Consider the following 18,346-nt stretch of genomic DNA (forward strand, 5'->3'; position numbering starts at 1 on the left):
CATAAACTCAAAAAGCTAAAGATAAAACACTAACTGACAGTTTCAGGTTCTGTAAATGCTTAGAACCATGGCAGTCAAATCACTCATTGTCAAGATATTCTGTCAGCTTGAATACTAGTATTTAACATTTATAAATGAGTGATTCCTAAAACAAGCATTCGAAAGTCCTTTTTTAGTTCAACAGCAAATAACTGATACAATGAAGGTCCAGTCATATCACCTGTTTGGCTCATCGTGAAAGCGGGAACACAAAGCAAAAACAGAGGTATGATTAGGCAAAAAGTAAACAACAGGTTTGACACTATTCAGCAAGTACCATAAATCATCTATTCTTCGTTTAATCTATGCGGTTTATCTGGTGTTAAATAATTAGTAATGTATAGTGTTCCATATCGGGAAGTAGATACTTATTATTATGTAATCACTGTATATAAATAAGGCATTGTACAACACTTTAGATATAATTAATAAAACTTTTATGTGCTATACTTCTCACATGGTATCAGAGCGTTGGTGCCAAACAGTCGCCGTGCATCAATTTCCGGTGACTTCTAGGGTTGTTATTGCATCACCTACGTTTTCCTCAGTGTTGTGCTAAAACCAACACCACCACAGGGTCCTACACCTTCCGGCAACCAAACCCCAGCAAGCCCTGCTGGAAAATAACCTCTCACGCGCCCACACGCGCCAGCCGGAAGAAGCAAAATTCCGGCGAGATCTCCTCACGCACCGGTGCGTGAGCTGCCCTCTGGCCATTTTCTGACAAAACTTGTTTTGGGCAGCATACTCGCGAGGCTATTCCGAGTCCATCCAAGTTACATCAAATTCCGAAGACCTTTTTATTTTCCGGCGAGTTTTCCGGCTGACTGTTCAGTTTCCGGCGAGAGGCAATATTTTTTCTTCACTGTTCCGGGGAGTTTTTCATTGTTCTTGATTGTGTGTGCTATTTGGTCCAACAATGTCTTTGGGACTTGATGTTTTTGGTTCTAAAAGCACGGGTTCTGGAAATTCGAGTTTGATGATTACTTCAAAACTCTTAATGGGAAGTTCAAACTACTTAGCTTGGGCTTCTTCTGTTGAGTTGTGGTGCAAGGGTCAACGTATTCAAGATCACCTAGCCAAGAAAACTAGTGACGGAGATGAAAAGGCCAAAGCACTCTGGGAGAAAGTTGATACTCAATTATGTAGTTTGTTATGGCAATCGATTGATGCCAAGATAATGCTTTTGTTTCGTCCATTCCAAACATGTTATTCAGTCTGGGAGAAGGCTCGTACTTTATATACTAATGACATATCTCGTTTTTATGATGTGATATTTCGGATGACAAGCTTAAAGAAATAGGAATTGGGTATGTCTACCTACTTAGGACAGGTACGGGCAGTTATGGAAGAATTTGAGAAATTGATGTCGGTCACGGCTAGTGTTGAAAAACAACAAGAGCAACGATAGAAGATGTTTCTAGTTCTTACACTTGCTGGACTGCCTAGTGACTTTGACTAGATGAGAGACCAAATTTTGGCTAGTCCTTCGGTCCCTACCGTTGATGAACTATTCTCTCGATTGCTTCGTCTTGCTGCGCCACCCAGTGGTCTCACCACCAACTATTTATTCCTCAATTCTCGCATCTTAGACAATGGAAAATCGGACATCTCGGGCTATGGAGAATTAACGTGAAGGAGGTTATTTTGGGAGATTCGACCCAAGTGTTCTTATTGTAATAAAGTTGGACACACTCATGAAGTGAGTTATTCTTTACATGGTCGACCACCCAAAAACGCTCATGTTGCTCAAACCGAGACTACAGGTAATCAGGGATTTTCTTTATCTGACGGGGAATATAATGAGTTCCTTCAGTATCGAGCAAGTAACTAGACTTCTCCACAAGTAGCCTCGGTTGCTCAGAGTGATACTCCTGTTGCTGGTAATTCTTTTGCTTGTATTTCTCAGTCTAGTACTCTTGGATCGGGGGTCATGGACTCAGGAGCTTCTGATCATATCTTTAGTAATAAATCACTTTTGTCGAATATTGTGTATCTACAATCTCTTGCTACTGTTACCTTAGCCAATGGGTTCCAAACTAAAGCAAAAGGAGTTGGACAAGCTAATCCCTCATCTTTTGTCACTCTAGATTGTGTTCTTTATGTCTCTGGTTGTCTTTTTAGTCTTGCATCTGTTAGTCGTTTGACTCGTGCCCTCTATTGTGGTTTATATTTTATTGATGATTCTTTTATTATGCAGGACCGCAGTAAAGGGCAGATGATTGGCACAGGGTGTGAATCAAAAGGCCTTTACTACCTCAACTCACTTAATCCTTCCACAGCATGTCCATTTATAGATCCTCCAGACCTAATTCACAGACGCTTAGGACATCCGAGTTTATCCAAGCTTCAGAAGATGGTGCCTAGTTTGTCTAGTTTGTCTAGCTCCGGTATTGTGATCTCGCAGCAGAAGTATGCCTAATACATTCTTGAGGAGACAGGAATGACAGGTTGTAGACATGTTGACACTCCTATGAATCCGAATTTTAAACTTCTGCCAAGACAGGGAGAACAGTTTAGTGATCCTGCAAGATATAGGTGGTTGGTTGGTAGATTAAATTACCTCACAGTGACTAGACTTGACATTTCTTTTCTTGTGAGTGTTGTACGTCAGTTTATGGATTTTCCCCGCGATGGTCACTAGGATGCAGTTGGCATTCTTCGGTATATAAAGTCAGCTCCAGGCAAAGGATTACTATTCGAGGATCGAGGCCACGAGCAAAACGTTGGGTACATACATGCTGATTGAGGAGGATCACCTTCTGATAGACGTTCTACGTCTGGATATTGTGTTCTAGTAGGAGGTAATTTGGTCTTCTGGAAGAGCAAGAAACACAATAGTTGCTCGATCTAGTGCCGAAGCAAAATATCAAGCCATATCTATGGCAACGTGTGAGCTAGTTTGGGTCAAGTAGTTGCTCAAAGAGTGAAGTTCGGAGAAAGCAGTAGGATGGAACTGGTGTGTGATAATCAAGTTGCTTTTCATATTGCGTCAAATATGGTGTTCCATTAAAGGACTAAACACATTGAGATCAACTGTCACTTTGTCAGAGAAAAGATACTCTCAAGAGATATTGTTACAAAGTTTGTGAAGTCGAATGATCAGCTTACAGATATTTTCACTACGTCTCTTACTGGTTCTCGTATTAGTTACATCTGTAACAAGCTCGGTACATATAATGATTTATATGCACCGACTTGAGGGGGAGTGTTAAATTGTTAGTAATATATAGTGTCCCACATCGGGAAGTAGATACTTATTATTATGTAATCACTGTATATAAATAATACAACACTTTAGATATAATTAATAAAACTTTTCTATGCTATACTTCTCACATCTGGAAAGGGTGAAAATAAAAATATTCACTTACCACAAAACACCAGCCTTAAGTAACGCATCTTGAAATTCAGATGACACAGAAACATGAGCAATTGTCTGAAGGGCAGCGTCAACAGCAGCTGGTACAAGCTCAAGTTTAGTACAATGTACAATATCATCAACTAGGCCAGAAAATTCAAGCATGTCAGCTCTGGCACTCTCAAACTGACTCAAAACTGAAAAGGTTCTCATCACATTTGTGACAATGACAGTCGATAGTTCACTGGAAGGAGTAGTTGGTTGTACTACACACATGCAACGGGACAGAAGATTTGCAAGAAGTTGTATTCCGGCATCCCTTACAAGTTCTTCACCATTCAGTGAAGAAGATGCACACCTGAGACAAAAAAAAAACATGGAAATAGTTCATATAGCGGAAAGAGAATAGTATAGAGAACAAAATTCTATTCTATTCAGATAACACACGTTAGCCATATCAATTCAGATGCGGCAACAAGAAGAGATGCTCGATCAGAGGAAAGGAAGTTGTTGTCATCTTTGTCCAGGGTGATTGCATTTAACAACATTGGGTAACCAGCATATTTAAATGGCTCCAGTACATCTCCATATCGTCTATACAAAATGCATTGTCCTTTCAATAAAAGCAATAGTCTCCAAAGTTGTGGACCTTGCAGTCCTTGCATTGTAGCCTGACCAAAGTGTTTAAGAAAGAAAAAAGTAAATGGATAGAAGTAAATATACACATGCATTTAAAGGCAGTAAGAATAAAAATATTGTCAAAACACTAGAAAAATAAATAACCAACACATGAAGACAGCAAACGCAGCTACAAGCTATACTTTCCTCCCTCCAAGCTTAGAATATTTGCAAAACTTTTCTTTGGGTTTTCTCAAGAGTGTTCCACCTTTCTTTACAAGAAAAGCTAAATTTCACAGCAATCCTAACCTTATCATCAAAACTTACAGCGCAAAAGAAATGAACAATCAAGATCCTATATTTGGATTATCCTTAATTCTTGTTTCTTTCAACGTTCTCTGTTACAAGGAAGTTGCCATAAAGCTAACAGGTGGAACAGACTTTCAATAGATTTATCATTTTAAGTAGAATTGTCACTGAAGGACAAAAGACGACCAGACATCTGGTACGGCAACAAAATGATATATTGAATATAGATTAACAGAGGGACTGTTATACGCAAATATTTCACTATGTAGGGATTTGTAATAAAAGGACTATAGTCATAATGTTTATTTAAAGATATTAAGGACCTTATCTCTTCTATATTTAGCATAAGCAGCAATCTTTTGGGGGCAAGATATTAAGGGTCTCACTGTTTCTAATGCTTGTATATTTGTTCACTGTCAGCGCTTCAAGATTGCACATAATGATGTCAGAATATTAGAAGGCAAAAGTCATGCGGCTTAAACTCATAGTCTCTAGCCTTACAAGTGATAAAGCCTATTCATAACTGCATTAGCGCACTGAGCTCATTTACAATGTGTTACCGATCGAAAAAAAGGAAACATACTGAGCTTAGGAAAACAAAAGGAATCAGAGATTGAAACTATAACATATGGTGAAAAGAGATTTCTCTCTCCTGAAAAAATGCTCCCAGGATTTGCTCAGTGACTGTCCAGAAATTAAGTCGAATTAACATGGGTGAAGATAGGATTTATTATCATGCTGGTTTTAAATCCTTTGACATTACTAAAACTTGTTCAAGGTCTGAAGTCTGGTTTGAATGGGTAGAACGCAGCAAGAACTTGATGAGGACAACAACATTAAGTCTCGAAGTTATGAAGTGGTTGTAGATGTATTTAATGTAGCGTCGAAGGAACACAGCAGATCAGTAAGGAGATGGAGCATATGAGATCGTTACACAGACTTCTTCTGCACTCTTAAATACTGTAGAAAGTTGATATGTACAGTAGTATGTATAGTGCCCTATATTGGTAGAGAAGGGTTTAGTGCTATGTAAACACCCTATATAAATAGGGGTAATGTAACACACAAATGAATACAAGAAATTCTTTCTTCCCAATGTCTAACTCTCACAAATACAACGAACACGGAAGGTACATTATTTTCATTGCCGTACAGGGAGAGAACAAGTCAGTCATTATTAAACCTCAAGTTACGTTAAAGGCTGGGTGGGGAGATATAGACCAGAAGATTTTAAGGCTCATAAATGATGAAAATACAAGCTCAAATCATGATGCTAAGGAAGCACAAGTGGAGGCCATGTTTTCTGCAACAATGGAGGCTTATTGGGCTCATGAAGGTGTCAATGGATTTAGGGAATTGGGCCACAAATTTAAAATGCTTACAATAATTAGCCTTAGTCCAATTGAGGCCCAAGAATCTCAAGAAATTGAAGAAGTCCAAGAATCCATTCAAGATTAGGATTTATATTCCTAAAAGATTAGGATTTCTTAATTATTGTTTTAGTAGGAATATATTTATAGTTTTAGGCCAACTAGGACTGTTAGTTGATACTCTATTCCCACTAAAATTCTTTTTCCTATTTTAGTTAGGATATGTTTTCCTTAACCTTATTCTTCAACAACAACAAACCTTATTCTTATTCTATTTTAATTAAGATTAGTTTTCCTTAACCTTATAAATTTTACTCATTGTAAGGCCTATTTAAAGGGCTCAATATGCTGAAAAGAAACACTTGTGATTAGTTTTTCTAAGATCTTGCTTCAAAAACATGATTTCACTTTTGGTTGACTCTTCTTTCTTTATTCAACGGTTCTTGCAATCTTGCGTGATTGAAGAACGGCTGCTGTCCATTATTTTCATGAACATGGAGTCTGTGGAAAGAGTTTTACTGTCACCTTTGGGGCATTAATACCTAAGAAGGTACTAATGCCAAGGAACTTAGGGATTTCAGACCTATCAGTCTGATTTGAAAAAGTATGAGCAAACTTGTGGATGCCCAGCAGTTGGCTTTTATCAATGGTAGATAATGGATGATATACTCATTGCAGATGAATGTGTAGATGCTAGAGTAAAAAAGCAAAATTCCAGGGATATTGTGTAAGTGGGAAATAGAAAAGGTTTATGATCATCTAAACTGGGATTTTCTAACGGATTACTCACAGTAAAGTTCTCAGTTTTGATAAATGACTCTCCTGCAGGTTTCTTCTCTTCTCAGAGAGGATTGAGACAGGGTGATCCTATGTCACCTTTTCTCTTTATCATGCAATGGAAGGGTTAAATGATATGTTAAGAATTGCACAAGTAAACAACTGGATTAAGGGTTTCAGGGTTAACTTTAGGGCTAACATTAATCTAGAAATCATCTATCCACAAAATATGCAGATGACCCACTAGTGTTTTGTGATGCTGAAATTGAACAAGTGAAGATGCTGAGGGTGATATTTATCTTATTTGAAGCCACATCTGGACTAAACATTAACTAGAATAAAAGTTACATATATCCAGTTAATGATGTAATTGAGATGCAATGTCAGGCGGGTGTGCTTGGAGGTAGGATGGGAGAATTGCCAGCAATATATTTGGGAATGCCAATGGGGGCAAAGAGTCAACCAAAGGGGATATGGAATGGAGTTTTGGAGAAATATGAAAAAAAAAATAGCAAACTGGAAGAGTCAATACCTGTCTCTAGGAGGTAGACTTATCCTTAGTAACAGTGTCCTTGATGCTATGCCTACTTATATGATGTCCCTATTTCCTATCCCTGCAAGTGCGATGAGAAGAATAGATGCTCTAAGGAGGAATTTTCTTTCGCAAGGCAGCAACAAGAATAAAAGAATCCATCTAGTCAGATGGGATATTCTCACAACAAGCAAGAAAGAAGGGGGTCTGGGGATCAGAAACATAAGAGTTCAAAGCCAAAGCTTGATGATGAAGTAGTTATGGAGGCTTGCTGCTACAAAGCGATCACTGTGGAAGGCTGTAATCAGAGCAAAGTATGGGATGGAAGGGAAGTGGACAACCAACATGGTGTCCATTAGAAATCTATGGCCTAGTTCAGCAATAACTCTAGGTTTAAAGTTGGAATTTGTATGAAGACATCCTTTTGGGATGACAATTGGCTAGGGCAAAGATCTCTGAAGCAGTTATTTCCTGATATCTGCAACCTGAATCAACAAGGAGCATATGTGGGAGAGATATGGTCAAATCAAGGTGGAATCTTACTTACAGAAGAATGCTATATGACTGGGAAATTGATAGGCTGATGGAATTCTACAATTTGTTAGAGAAATTGAAAGGGACATTTACTAGTGAAGACTGTATGCTCTGGCAAGGGAATAGGCAAGGTATTAGGGAAATTAAAAATCTCTGTGAAGTTTGCCTATAAGAAGTTCAATCATTCAAACAATCAGATTGACTCTTGGCTTGGAAGTTAATATGAGAAGTAAAAATTCCATACAAATTTGCCTGTTCTAAATGGCTCTTAGCAAAAGAGACGTCCTGACGCAGGACAACCTTATCAGGAGGGGATATCAACTTAGTTCCAGATATTACTTATGTGGGGCTCATGCAGAGACAATCAATCATCTTTTTTTTTTTTTTTTTTTTGCATTGCAAATTGATAGATCAATTATGGAAAGCCTTCATCAAGCTGAGAGGGATAAGGTGGGTCATGACAAGGAAAAGTCAGGAAGTCCTAGCAAGCTGGAATAGAGATGGTAGTCAATCTAATAGAGAGATGGATGTCCCAGCTTGCATTTGGCGGACGATTTGGAGCGAGAGGAATCAAAGGTGTTTTGAAGACAATCATAGTTATATCCAGAAGCTGAAGATGAATTGTCTAGTTCTTTTTTATTTTTGGTGTAAACACGAGTATTTAGAAGATTGTGCAGCTATTTTTGATGTTTTAGATTATTTGTGAATAGACCAAGGACCAGGATCTCTTTCCTGTACTCCACTTTGTAATTATGGATAACTACTCAGTCTTTGAGTAGTCTGCCTTATATATACACAATTATTATATAGGAGCACTAATATTTTACTATTTATATACCAAAATATATGGATAAAGTGACACGCCTGTATTAGAAGTTAAAGCAAAAATTGGTTAATTATTTACTTTTGTGCATACATCTATGATCTAAATATCTAATACAAAATTCCTGGTATCTGATGTCATGTCAAAGTAAACTGGGCCCCACGGATATAAAGAAGATTGAACTATGGTGTCTTAAAGGGTCAAATTGTCTGCACAACTAAATGAAATCAAAGCAGCTACTATAAGAGAAAATATTTGGACCAATGGGAATAATGTGCTTAGGTAAAATTATGAAATTGCCCTCTTTAACAAGCAGGCATGTTGATGATACAACCACCTTCTAATATAATTCTTGTTAGAGATAGCTATGTAAATGTCCCACATTGGAATAGGAGTAGTATCCCCTTTGTATAGAGTAGCTATAAATAGCATCTCTTGTATTGCATCACACACAATATCAATATATCATATTTTCTCCCGTGCCTTCTCACATGGTATCAGAGCTATCGTGAGAGATTTATCGTTGTGCATAAATTCCAGCGATTCCGGGAAGTAAAATCAGTCACCGGAAACCTTTTTTTCCGGCGACTTTCAAAGTTGTTTTGCGTCTGCTTTGTCTCGGTCAGTGTTGTGCACAAAATCCAACACTACCACAAGAGTAGTCACTGTCCGGCGACCAAATCCCAGTGAAAATCTCCGGCGGTACTGTAGCTGTCAAAAGAAAATTTTCCGGCGAAGTTCCAACGTTGTGTGGGCCACCTTTCGGCCATTTTTTGGCGACGACTCTTCAGGACAGATTGTTTCCCTTGCAATTCCGAGTCTACCCATCCAGGTTACACCAAATTCTGACCACTTTTGTATTTTTCCGGCGTGAATAGTGATTTCAAAAAGTTGACTTCCGGCCATTTTTTGAAAAAAGTTCCTTCAGAACAGTTGGGTCTTCTGGTAATTCCGATCCTACCCCTACTGTTTTTATTTCATTCCGACCACTTTGAATATTTTCCGGCTGCAACAGTAACTTTCCAACTGCTACAGTAGTTTACTATTCTGGTTCAGTGTTCCTTACTCTATTTTCAGTGGATTACAGTTGATTATTTCTCTTATTTGGTAATAATTTACAAGATGTCTTTGGGAATTGATGTTTTTGGGTCTAAAAGCATGAGTTCTGGAAACTCTAATGTTATGATTACCTCAGAACCTTTAATGGGAGGTTCAAATTACTTAGCTTGGGCTTCATCTGTCGAGTTGTGGTGTAAAGGTCAAGGTGTGCAAGATCATCTGATTAAACAGTCTAGCGAAGGAGATGAAAAGGCGATAGCGCTTTGGGCAAAAATTGATGCTCAATTATGTAGCATCTTGTGGCGTTCTATTGATTCTAAGTTGATGCCTTTGTTTCGGCCATTCCAGACATGTTATTTGGTTTGGGCAAAGGCTCGTACGTTATACACTAATGATATATCTCGCTTCTATGATGTGATATCACGGATGACAAACTTAAAGAAGCAAGAATTAGATATGTCTACTTACTTGGGTCAGGTACAGGCAGTCATGGAGGAATTTGAGACATTGATGCCAGTTTCTGCTAGTGTGTCAAAACAACAAGAGCAGCGACAGAAAATGTTTCTAGTTCTTACACTCGCTGGACTTCCTCATGATCTTAATTCAGTACGAGACCAGATTTTGGCGAGTCCGACTGTCCCTACAGTTGATGAATTATTCTCTCGATTACTTCGCCTTGCTGCAGCACCAAGTCACCCAGTGATTTCATTACAGATATTTGATTCCTCTGTTTTTGCATCCTAGACAGTGGATGTTCGGGCATCTCAAGCTATGGAGAATAGACAAGGAGGCGGTCGTTTTGGGAGATCTAGACCCAAGTGTTCTTATTGTCACAAACTTGGACACACTCGCGAAATGTGTTATTCCTTAAATGACCGTCCACCCAAAAATGCCTACGTTGCTCCGAGCGAGACTACAGGTAACCAGGGTTTTTCTGTATCTAAAGAAGAATATAATGAGCTCCTTCAGTATCGAGCAAGTAAGCAAACATCTCCACAAGTAGCCTCAGTTGCCCAGACTGACACTCCTATTGCTGGTAATTCTTTTGCTTGTGTTTCCCAGTCTAGTACTCTTGGACCATAGGTCATGGACTCAGGCGCTTCTGATCATATCTCTGGTAATAATTCACTTTTGTCGAATATTGTATATTCACAGTCTCTTCCTACTGTTACTTTAGCCAATGGATGTCAAACTAAGGCACAAGGAGTTGGACAAGCCAACCCATTGTCTTCTATCACCCTAGATTTCGTTCTTTATGTTCCTGGTTGTCCTTTTAGTCTTGCATCTGTTAGTCGTTTGACTCGTGCCCTCAATTGTGGTATATATTTTATTGATGATTCTTTTATTATGCAGGACCGCAGTACGGGACAGACAATTGGTACAGGTCGTGAATCAGAAGGTCTTTACTACCTTAACTCGCTCGGTCCTTCCACAACATGTCTAGTTACAGATCCTCCAGATCTAATCCACAGACGTTTAGGACATCCGAGTTTATCCAAACTTCAAAAGATGGTGCCTAGTTTATCCAGTTTGTCTAGATTAGATTGTGAGTCGTGTCAGCTTGGGAAACATACCTGAGCTTCCTTTACGTGTAGTGTTGAGAGTCATGCAGAGTCCGTTTTCTCCTCTGTTCATTCTGATATATGGGGTCCTAGTAGAGTCAGTTCAACCTTGGGATTTCGTTATTTTGTTAGCGCTATTGATGATTACTCAAGATGTACTTGGCTTTTCTTAATGAAAGATCGTTCTGAGTTATTCTCTATATTCCAGAGTTTTTGTGCTGAAATCAAAAACCAATTTGGTGTCTCTATCCGCATTTTTCGCAGTGATAATGCCTTAGAATATGTATCTTCTCAGTTTCAGCAGTTTATGTCTTCTCATGGAATTATTCATCAGACATCTTGTCCTTATACCCCTCAGCAAAATGGGGTTGCAGAAAGAAAGAATAGGCACCTTATTGAGACTGCTCGCACACTTCTAATTGAGTCTCGTGTTCCGCTGCGTTTTTGGGGCGATGCAGTTCTCACAGCTTGTTATTTGATTAATAGGATGCCTTCATCTCCCATCAAGGGTCAGATTCCACATTCAATATTGTTTCCCCAGTCAGCCTTATACCCTCTTCCACCTCGGGTTTTTGGGAGCACATGTTTTGTTCATAACTTAGCCCCGGGGAAAGATAAGTTAGCTCCTCGTGCTCTCAAGTGTGTCTTCCTTGGTTATTCTCGTGTTCAGAAGGGATATCGTTGTTATTCACCTGATCTTCATAGGTACCTTATGTCAGCTGACGTCACATTTTTCGAGTCTAAACCTTTCTTCACAACTGATGTCACTTCTGCTGACCACCATGACATATCTGAGGTCTTACCTATACTGACTTTTGAGGAGTTTAGTAATCCTCCTCCACCTTCAACCACAGAGGTTTCACCCATACCAACTTTTGAGGAGTCCAGTGTTATCCCTCCTAGTTCCCCAGCCACAAGAACACCACTTTTGACTTATCATCGTCGTTCGCGCCCTACATCAGGCCCATCTGGTTCTCGTCCTGCACCTGACACGGCTCCTACTGCGGATCCTGCTCCTAGTACACCGATTGCACTTCGAAAAGGTATACGGACCACACTAAACCCTAATCCCCATTATGTTGGTTTGAGTTATCATCGTCTGTCATCTCCCCATTATGCTTTTATATCTTCATTGTCCTCGGTTTCCATCCCTAAGTCTACAGGTGAAGCATTGTCTCATCCAGGATGGCGACAGGCTATGAGTGACGAGATGTCTGCTTTACATACAAGTGGTACATGGGAGCTTGTTCCTCTTCCTTCAGGTAAATCTACCGTTGGTTGTCGTTGGGTTTATGCAGTCAAAGTTGGTCCCGATGGCCAGATTGATCGACTTAAGGCACGTCTTGTTGCCAAAGGATACACTCAAATATTTGGGCTAGATTACAGTGATACCTTTTCTCCGATGGCTAAAGTGGCATCAGTTCGCCTTTTTCTATCCATGGCTGCAGTTCGTCATTGGCCCCTCTATCAGTTAGACATTAAGAATGCATTTCTTCATGGTGATCTTGAGGATGAGGTTTATATGAAGCAACCACCTGGTTTTATTGCTCAGGGGGAGTCTCGTGGCCTTGTATGTCGCTTGCGTCGGTCACTTTATGGTCTAAACCAGTCTCCTCGAGCCTGGTTTGGTAAGTTCAGCACGGTTATCCAGGAGTTTGGCATGACTCGTAGTGAAGCTGATCACTCTGTGTTTTATTGTCACTCTGCTTCAAGTCTATGTATTTATCTGGTAGTCTATGTTGATGATATTGTTATTACGGACAATGATCAGGATGGTATTACTAATCTGAAGCAACATCTCTTCCAGCACTTTCAAACTAAGGATCTAGGCAGATTGAAGTACTTTCTAGGTATTGAGGTTGCTCAATCTAGCTCAGGTATTGTTATTTCTCAAAGGAAATATGTGTTAGACATTCTTGAGGAAACAGGGATGACAGGTTGCAGACCTGTTGACACGTCGATGGATCCGAATTCTAAACTTCTGCCTGGACAGGGGGAGCCGCTTAGCGGTCCTGCAAGCTATAGGCGGCTGGTTGGTAAATTAAATTATCTCACAGTGACTAGGCCCGACATTTCTTATCCTGTGAGTGTTGTAAGTCAGTTTATGAATTCTCAATGTGATAGTCATTGGGATGCAGTTGTCCGCATTATCCGGTATATAAAATCGGCTCCAGGTAAAGGATTACTGTTTGAGGATCGAGGTCATGAGCAGATCGTTGGGTACTCGGATACTGATTGGGCAGGATCACCTTCTGATAGACATTCTACGTCTGGATATTGTGTTTTAGTAGGAGGAAATTTGGTGTCCTGGAAAAGTAAGAAACAGAATGTAGTTGCTCGGTCTAGTGCAGAAGCAGAATACCGAGCAATGGCTATGGAAACATGTGAACTAGTCTGGACCAAACAATTGCTCAAGGAGTTGAAATTTGGTGAAATCAGTCGGATGGAACTTGTGTGCGATAATCAAGATGCACTTCATATTGCATCAAATCCGGTGTTTCATGAGAGAACTAAACACATTGAGATTGATTGTCACTTCGTCAGAGAAAAGATACTCTCACGAGATATTACTACGAAGTTTGTGAGATCGAATGATCAACTTGCAGATATTTTCACCAAGTCCCTCACTAGTCCTCGCATTGATTATATATGTAACAAGCTCGGTACATATGATTTATATGCTCCGGCTTGAGGGGGAGTGTTAGAGATAGCTATGTAAATGTTAGAGATAGCTATGTAATTGTCCCACATTGGAATAGGAGTAGTATCCCCTTTGTATAGAGTAGCTATAAATAGCACCTCTTGTATTGCATCACACACAATATCAATATATCATATTTTCTCCCGTGCCTTCTCACATGGTATCAGAGCTATCGTGAGAGATTTATCGCTGTGCATAAATTCCATGCCCGGCATGTTGTTTAACAAAATTATGCGGCTTTACAAAAAGTTTGGGTGGGCCCATGTTGTTGCCAGGCATGCATGTTGATGAAACATGCTGGTCAACTCTCGCTTCTAATATAAGAGAAATTAGGTAACCTTCTAAAAAGACAACTACAACATATCGAATAAATCGTGGCCTAGGGTCAGACAACCATTCACTCTCCTGCTTTCACAATTTAAACTTAGGATCAAGTAACTACCTGCAGCCGTTCATAAGCTTTCTGCACTGCCAGAAACTTCTCCCTCCCCTCAGGATTTTTGTCTGGATGATACTTCATTGCAAGTTTTCGATATTGTCGCTTGAGCTTTTCTTCATCAATGTTCTCAATCTGCTTAGAAATATTAACTGTCTCCTGTGATTGTCTTTTGGGAGCATCATCTCTTGATACCTCATCCAAGGAAATCTCCAGTATTTTGCAAGCCTCTTCTTCAGAAAGATCCATGGGTCTCCGAGTTAACTCTTCTCGCCACATAACCAGCAGTGATTGCAGGAATTCAATGTGTTCAACTATTGGCCAATTAGGAAAGCGGATTTCATCACATAAATTACGAAGGTAATAACGGTGGCACCACATCTCATCCCTTAGCTCTGGGTATGTCACAGGTGGCATTGGAGCATATTCATACAAAGAATGACAGTGTTGTGACAACTTCTGTGTAAAATCACCTAGATGCTGAAGGACCTGCAGAGATAGAGGTAAAGTTTAGCAGAAACTCATAATCTTGGAAAGATACAAGGAATTTACAGAAAATTCTTGTTAGTCTGAACAACCTGACGAATAAGATTTTCAACTCGCATCTTGTGCGTCCAAATAATCTCAGGAGTGTCAGAATCAGAAACCATTGCTGCTGCAAATGCAGCAGGACCGCTACGTTCCAGAACATATAGCAATGACTCAGGTAAAAGCCCACCCAAAACACTGCGTTTTGCCAAAGGCAAAGAAGAGGAGACAGCGGCTTCTTCCCCTCCATGAAATGTTTGATGAACATGAGTCACAGAGAACAGCTGAGCAATTGAGAGGAGATTGGAACCAGGATAAGCTAGAGCAAAGTAAAAGGCTCCAGTGCTATATAGTTTTATCATTGCCTTTGGGTTCCTAGTAACAATGGCCTTCAACAAAGCAGCAGCACTTTCTACAACACTCGGTTCTCCAGAGAGCATAGCCTATAAATCACCGTTTTAAAGGAGAATCAAATAAGAAAAAATCAGAGAACATCCCCATGTCACTCTTTAAAAGCGTAATCCAAACTTGAAATTTAAGCAAACAATCAGAGATGAATATGAAATAAGATAAATTGCATATGGTACAGTGCTGAGTAGAGCTCGAAGCCCTTATATCTATTATAAAAAGGATAATTTTGACAGTGAATGGTAGTTCAGGTACTATATGGTTTCCTGTAGTGTTCTTCAATTAGTAAATCATGCTGACTTTCATAACTTGGACTACTTATTCTGCAACCGCCTCTTTCATTGCCGATGAACTTAAAGAATCTTGCATTTTCAAAGTATTACTTGATCCAACAAAAAGTCAGGACTTATAGTTCTAGAAGGATCATTTCCTCCACTTTAATCCTGGAAGTGGCAGAACACCTCGAAAGTCTGACACCCACAGCTTGCCCATCTTTCTCTATGCATTTTGATGACATCAAGCTTCTCGGCTGGAATCCAACATTTAAACAACACCTAACCCTCAATTGGATTTATTTCCCCATTCGCATATCAAACGTTATTTCCAGTGAAGTGAGGAGCTTTAAATCTAGCCTTGACTAGTCAATCTTATGTTGTCAATCCTTATTCTGAAAACGTGTCCCAGAAACTAGCATGTGCACTATTATTTCATTGTGGTATTCCAACTCGGATAGAAGAATATGATTAAAATATTACACATCGCTGCACAACTTTTTACATGGATCATAGGAATACTGGAAAGAGGAAGAAGTAACATTTTAATGAAGGAACAGCATGGCGTATCAAGAGAGCATCAAGGAACTCTGGAAGCTAGTGTCCAGCTAGTTGTTACGTAAAAAGTGATAGAGTAAGCTGTTCAAATTGTTTGTTCCGACCTTCACATTGACTATTGAGCATTCCTATGGATACTCAGAATCAGCCACCTATGTTTCTATATTTCAAAAAATACATGTTGGACACGTCCAACTACGAAGACAACATGATTAAACAGATTTTTTGTTTTTTTTTTTTAGAATGCTAACAAACCTAAACAGAATAACAGAATCAAGAAATTTCAAGAAGTACCAATTCACACATTAAATAATATTGCAGAAAAAAGAGAAGGACAGTATAAATATATGAAGAAGAAAAGCAACAGCTATGCCATCAATGCTTTTTCCAAATATAATCTAGATGCCAGTTGCTCCTAGTCCACACAATAAACTGAAACTTCCTTGTTCATCAAATATAACGACGATGATCACCACGGACTCTTTTACTACAAAAAAGCATACCAAAACAAGCAAACATTAACCTGAGCAATATGCGGAATGCAACGTGGACTTGATAAGATCCGCTTGACCCTAGGTGTTGGCGTAACTATCTCACCAGCATCATCTATATCCGAATGTGCTGCAACCATGCTATGTAATATGCTCAATGCTACTTCTCCTACCTGAAATGACATTACCATTTTGAGTGATCATATAGGTAGTAGTTTAGTACAATTAGAAGCATGTGACAAACTGTTACTGTATTCTCAAACCCCAATGACACATACATAGACAAATATTTGTGCAGAAACAAGCTTCCTGATTGTTTCCTCCTTGATTAGGCAAAACATAAACAAGCGGACAGAAATATGTACCTTAACTTGTTAAGTGAAAGACTAGCAAAAAAATCAAGCCATGAATTAATTCTCCTAGCCCCAAACTGATCCTCCTCCATTTTCAGGCCATTATACGAGCAATCGAAAAGATTCTGGAGCATCTTCGGGATTAGGTATTGTTCCCCCAATGATCGTAGTACCAAGTACTTCCTGGCGAGCTCTAATATGATCCGATTTATAAGTAAGCATCTCTTGTAAAATATGAGCAACCCCAAACCCTTCTAGAGCCCAAACCTCCATTTCTCCTACCCGCTGTCCCCCCTGTTTGGCTCTTCCTCTAAGGGGTTGTTGTGTAACAAGCGCATAATGTCCACTGGAGCGCCCATGGATTTTATCATCAACTTGATGAATTAATTTCAAGATATAAGGTTTTCCTATTATAACGGGTTGTTCAAAAGGATTCCCCGTCCTTCCATCAAATATTCACTTTCTCAGAATGCAATGTTTTCCCCTAATCCCAAAGTGAGATCCATCCTCCATATTCAGGCCATTACAAAATGTCATCCCTGTCTAAGGTAACAGATGCCCTAAAGTATTCACCAGAATTTTAACAAGTAAAAAAGGTTGCTACGAACATTTATACAGCAAAATACCATAATTTTCTCTTAAAGAAGATCCATTATCAACTTCAAAACCACTCAGTTCAAGTGTTACAAAATTTCGAAGTTGTTTTCAACTCTAATAAATGTTAAAACAGGACGCAGGAAATTGGGAAAACGAGTTTTCAACTGTATCAAATGACAGTATCGTGATACCTGGGTTGGAGTGAGAACAGGAACTCGGACAGCCAAAGCCCACCTAAGCTCACGAATATCTCGCAACTTCTTCCAGTCTGGCATCCCAGAAGCCCAACATCTTGTGGTCCAATCTATTTCCTTTTTTGACCAGAGTCTCCTAATAGCGTCCTTCTCCATTGGTCCAGCTTGTGCACCATCCTTGTCAAGAAACATCCACTCCTTTAATGGTTCCGTAAAAGCAGAAGCAGCAATCAAGTTCGACTGCAGAGGTATAGTTGTTCTTTCTGAAGCTTCATGAACTACTGTTAGTAGATCAACAGCCAGTACACAGCCACCAACCAAGACACATGACTCTACATTTGCCAAAACCTTCATCAAGACCTGCGCAGGTGGAAAATATTGAAAAATGGAATAACAATCTCAAAGTTAAGACTCTTGCCAAATAATATTTTGATCAGACATATAAATGTAAAATTAACTAGAGAGACTCTCTCCGTAATAACATGGATTTTCAAGTAACAGTTCCGAAGTCGGTGCATTATAATTCCTGTTGCATGGTAACCTTGCTAAGAAAACATTTCTAACAGGTAAAGATGGCCCCCCCTTCACTACACATATCATATGACAGCAGCTGAGAGAGCTTACATTTGTTTCATGTGGGCATTAGCTGTTATGCATTAAATCCATTTTCAAAATATAAAGCGTGTTTGAGGAACAGTTATTACGCGAGATCAGAGGAGCAGAAATTTTAGTCTTCAGCCTCAGAAACAAGTGTAGAAAGTGAAAGTGTTTTGCTCTTCCACACAGTGTCATTAAAAGGCAGCATTTCGTCGCTTAAAGTGATG

At 39.4% G+C, this 18,346-nt stretch overlaps 1 protein-coding gene across 4 annotated transcripts in view; it reads right to left on the bottom strand.

Moving 5' to 3' along the window:
• The window catches only part of LOC107782199 (dnaJ homolog subfamily C GRV2-like), a 66,670-nt gene that overhangs the window by 26,615 nt on the left and 21,709 nt on the right, over nucleotides 1-18,346 (bottom strand). For all 4 annotated transcript variants that reach the window (XM_075253598.1, XM_075253596.1, XM_075253597.1 and 1 more), the window contains exons 9-14: nucleotides 17,520-17,882; nucleotides 16,411-16,551; nucleotides 14,700-15,092; nucleotides 14,128-14,610; nucleotides 3,848-4,071; nucleotides 3,414-3,758 (exon numbers count right to left, since the gene is read on the bottom strand). In XM_075253598.1, the coding sequence (XP_075109699.1) occupies nucleotides 3,414-3,758; nucleotides 3,848-4,071; nucleotides 14,128-14,610; nucleotides 14,700-15,092; nucleotides 16,411-16,551; nucleotides 17,520-17,882 (1,949 nt within the window). The remainder of the gene's footprint in view (nucleotides 1-3,413; nucleotides 3,759-3,847; nucleotides 4,072-14,127; nucleotides 14,611-14,699; nucleotides 15,093-16,410; nucleotides 16,552-17,519; nucleotides 17,883-18,346) is intronic.

This window comes from Nicotiana tabacum, chromosome 5 (assembly GCF_000715075.1).
Source record: "Nicotiana tabacum cultivar K326 chromosome 5, ASM71507v2, whole genome shotgun sequence".
Lineage (NCBI taxonomy): Eukaryota > Viridiplantae > Streptophyta > Magnoliopsida > Solanales > Solanaceae > Nicotiana > Nicotiana tabacum.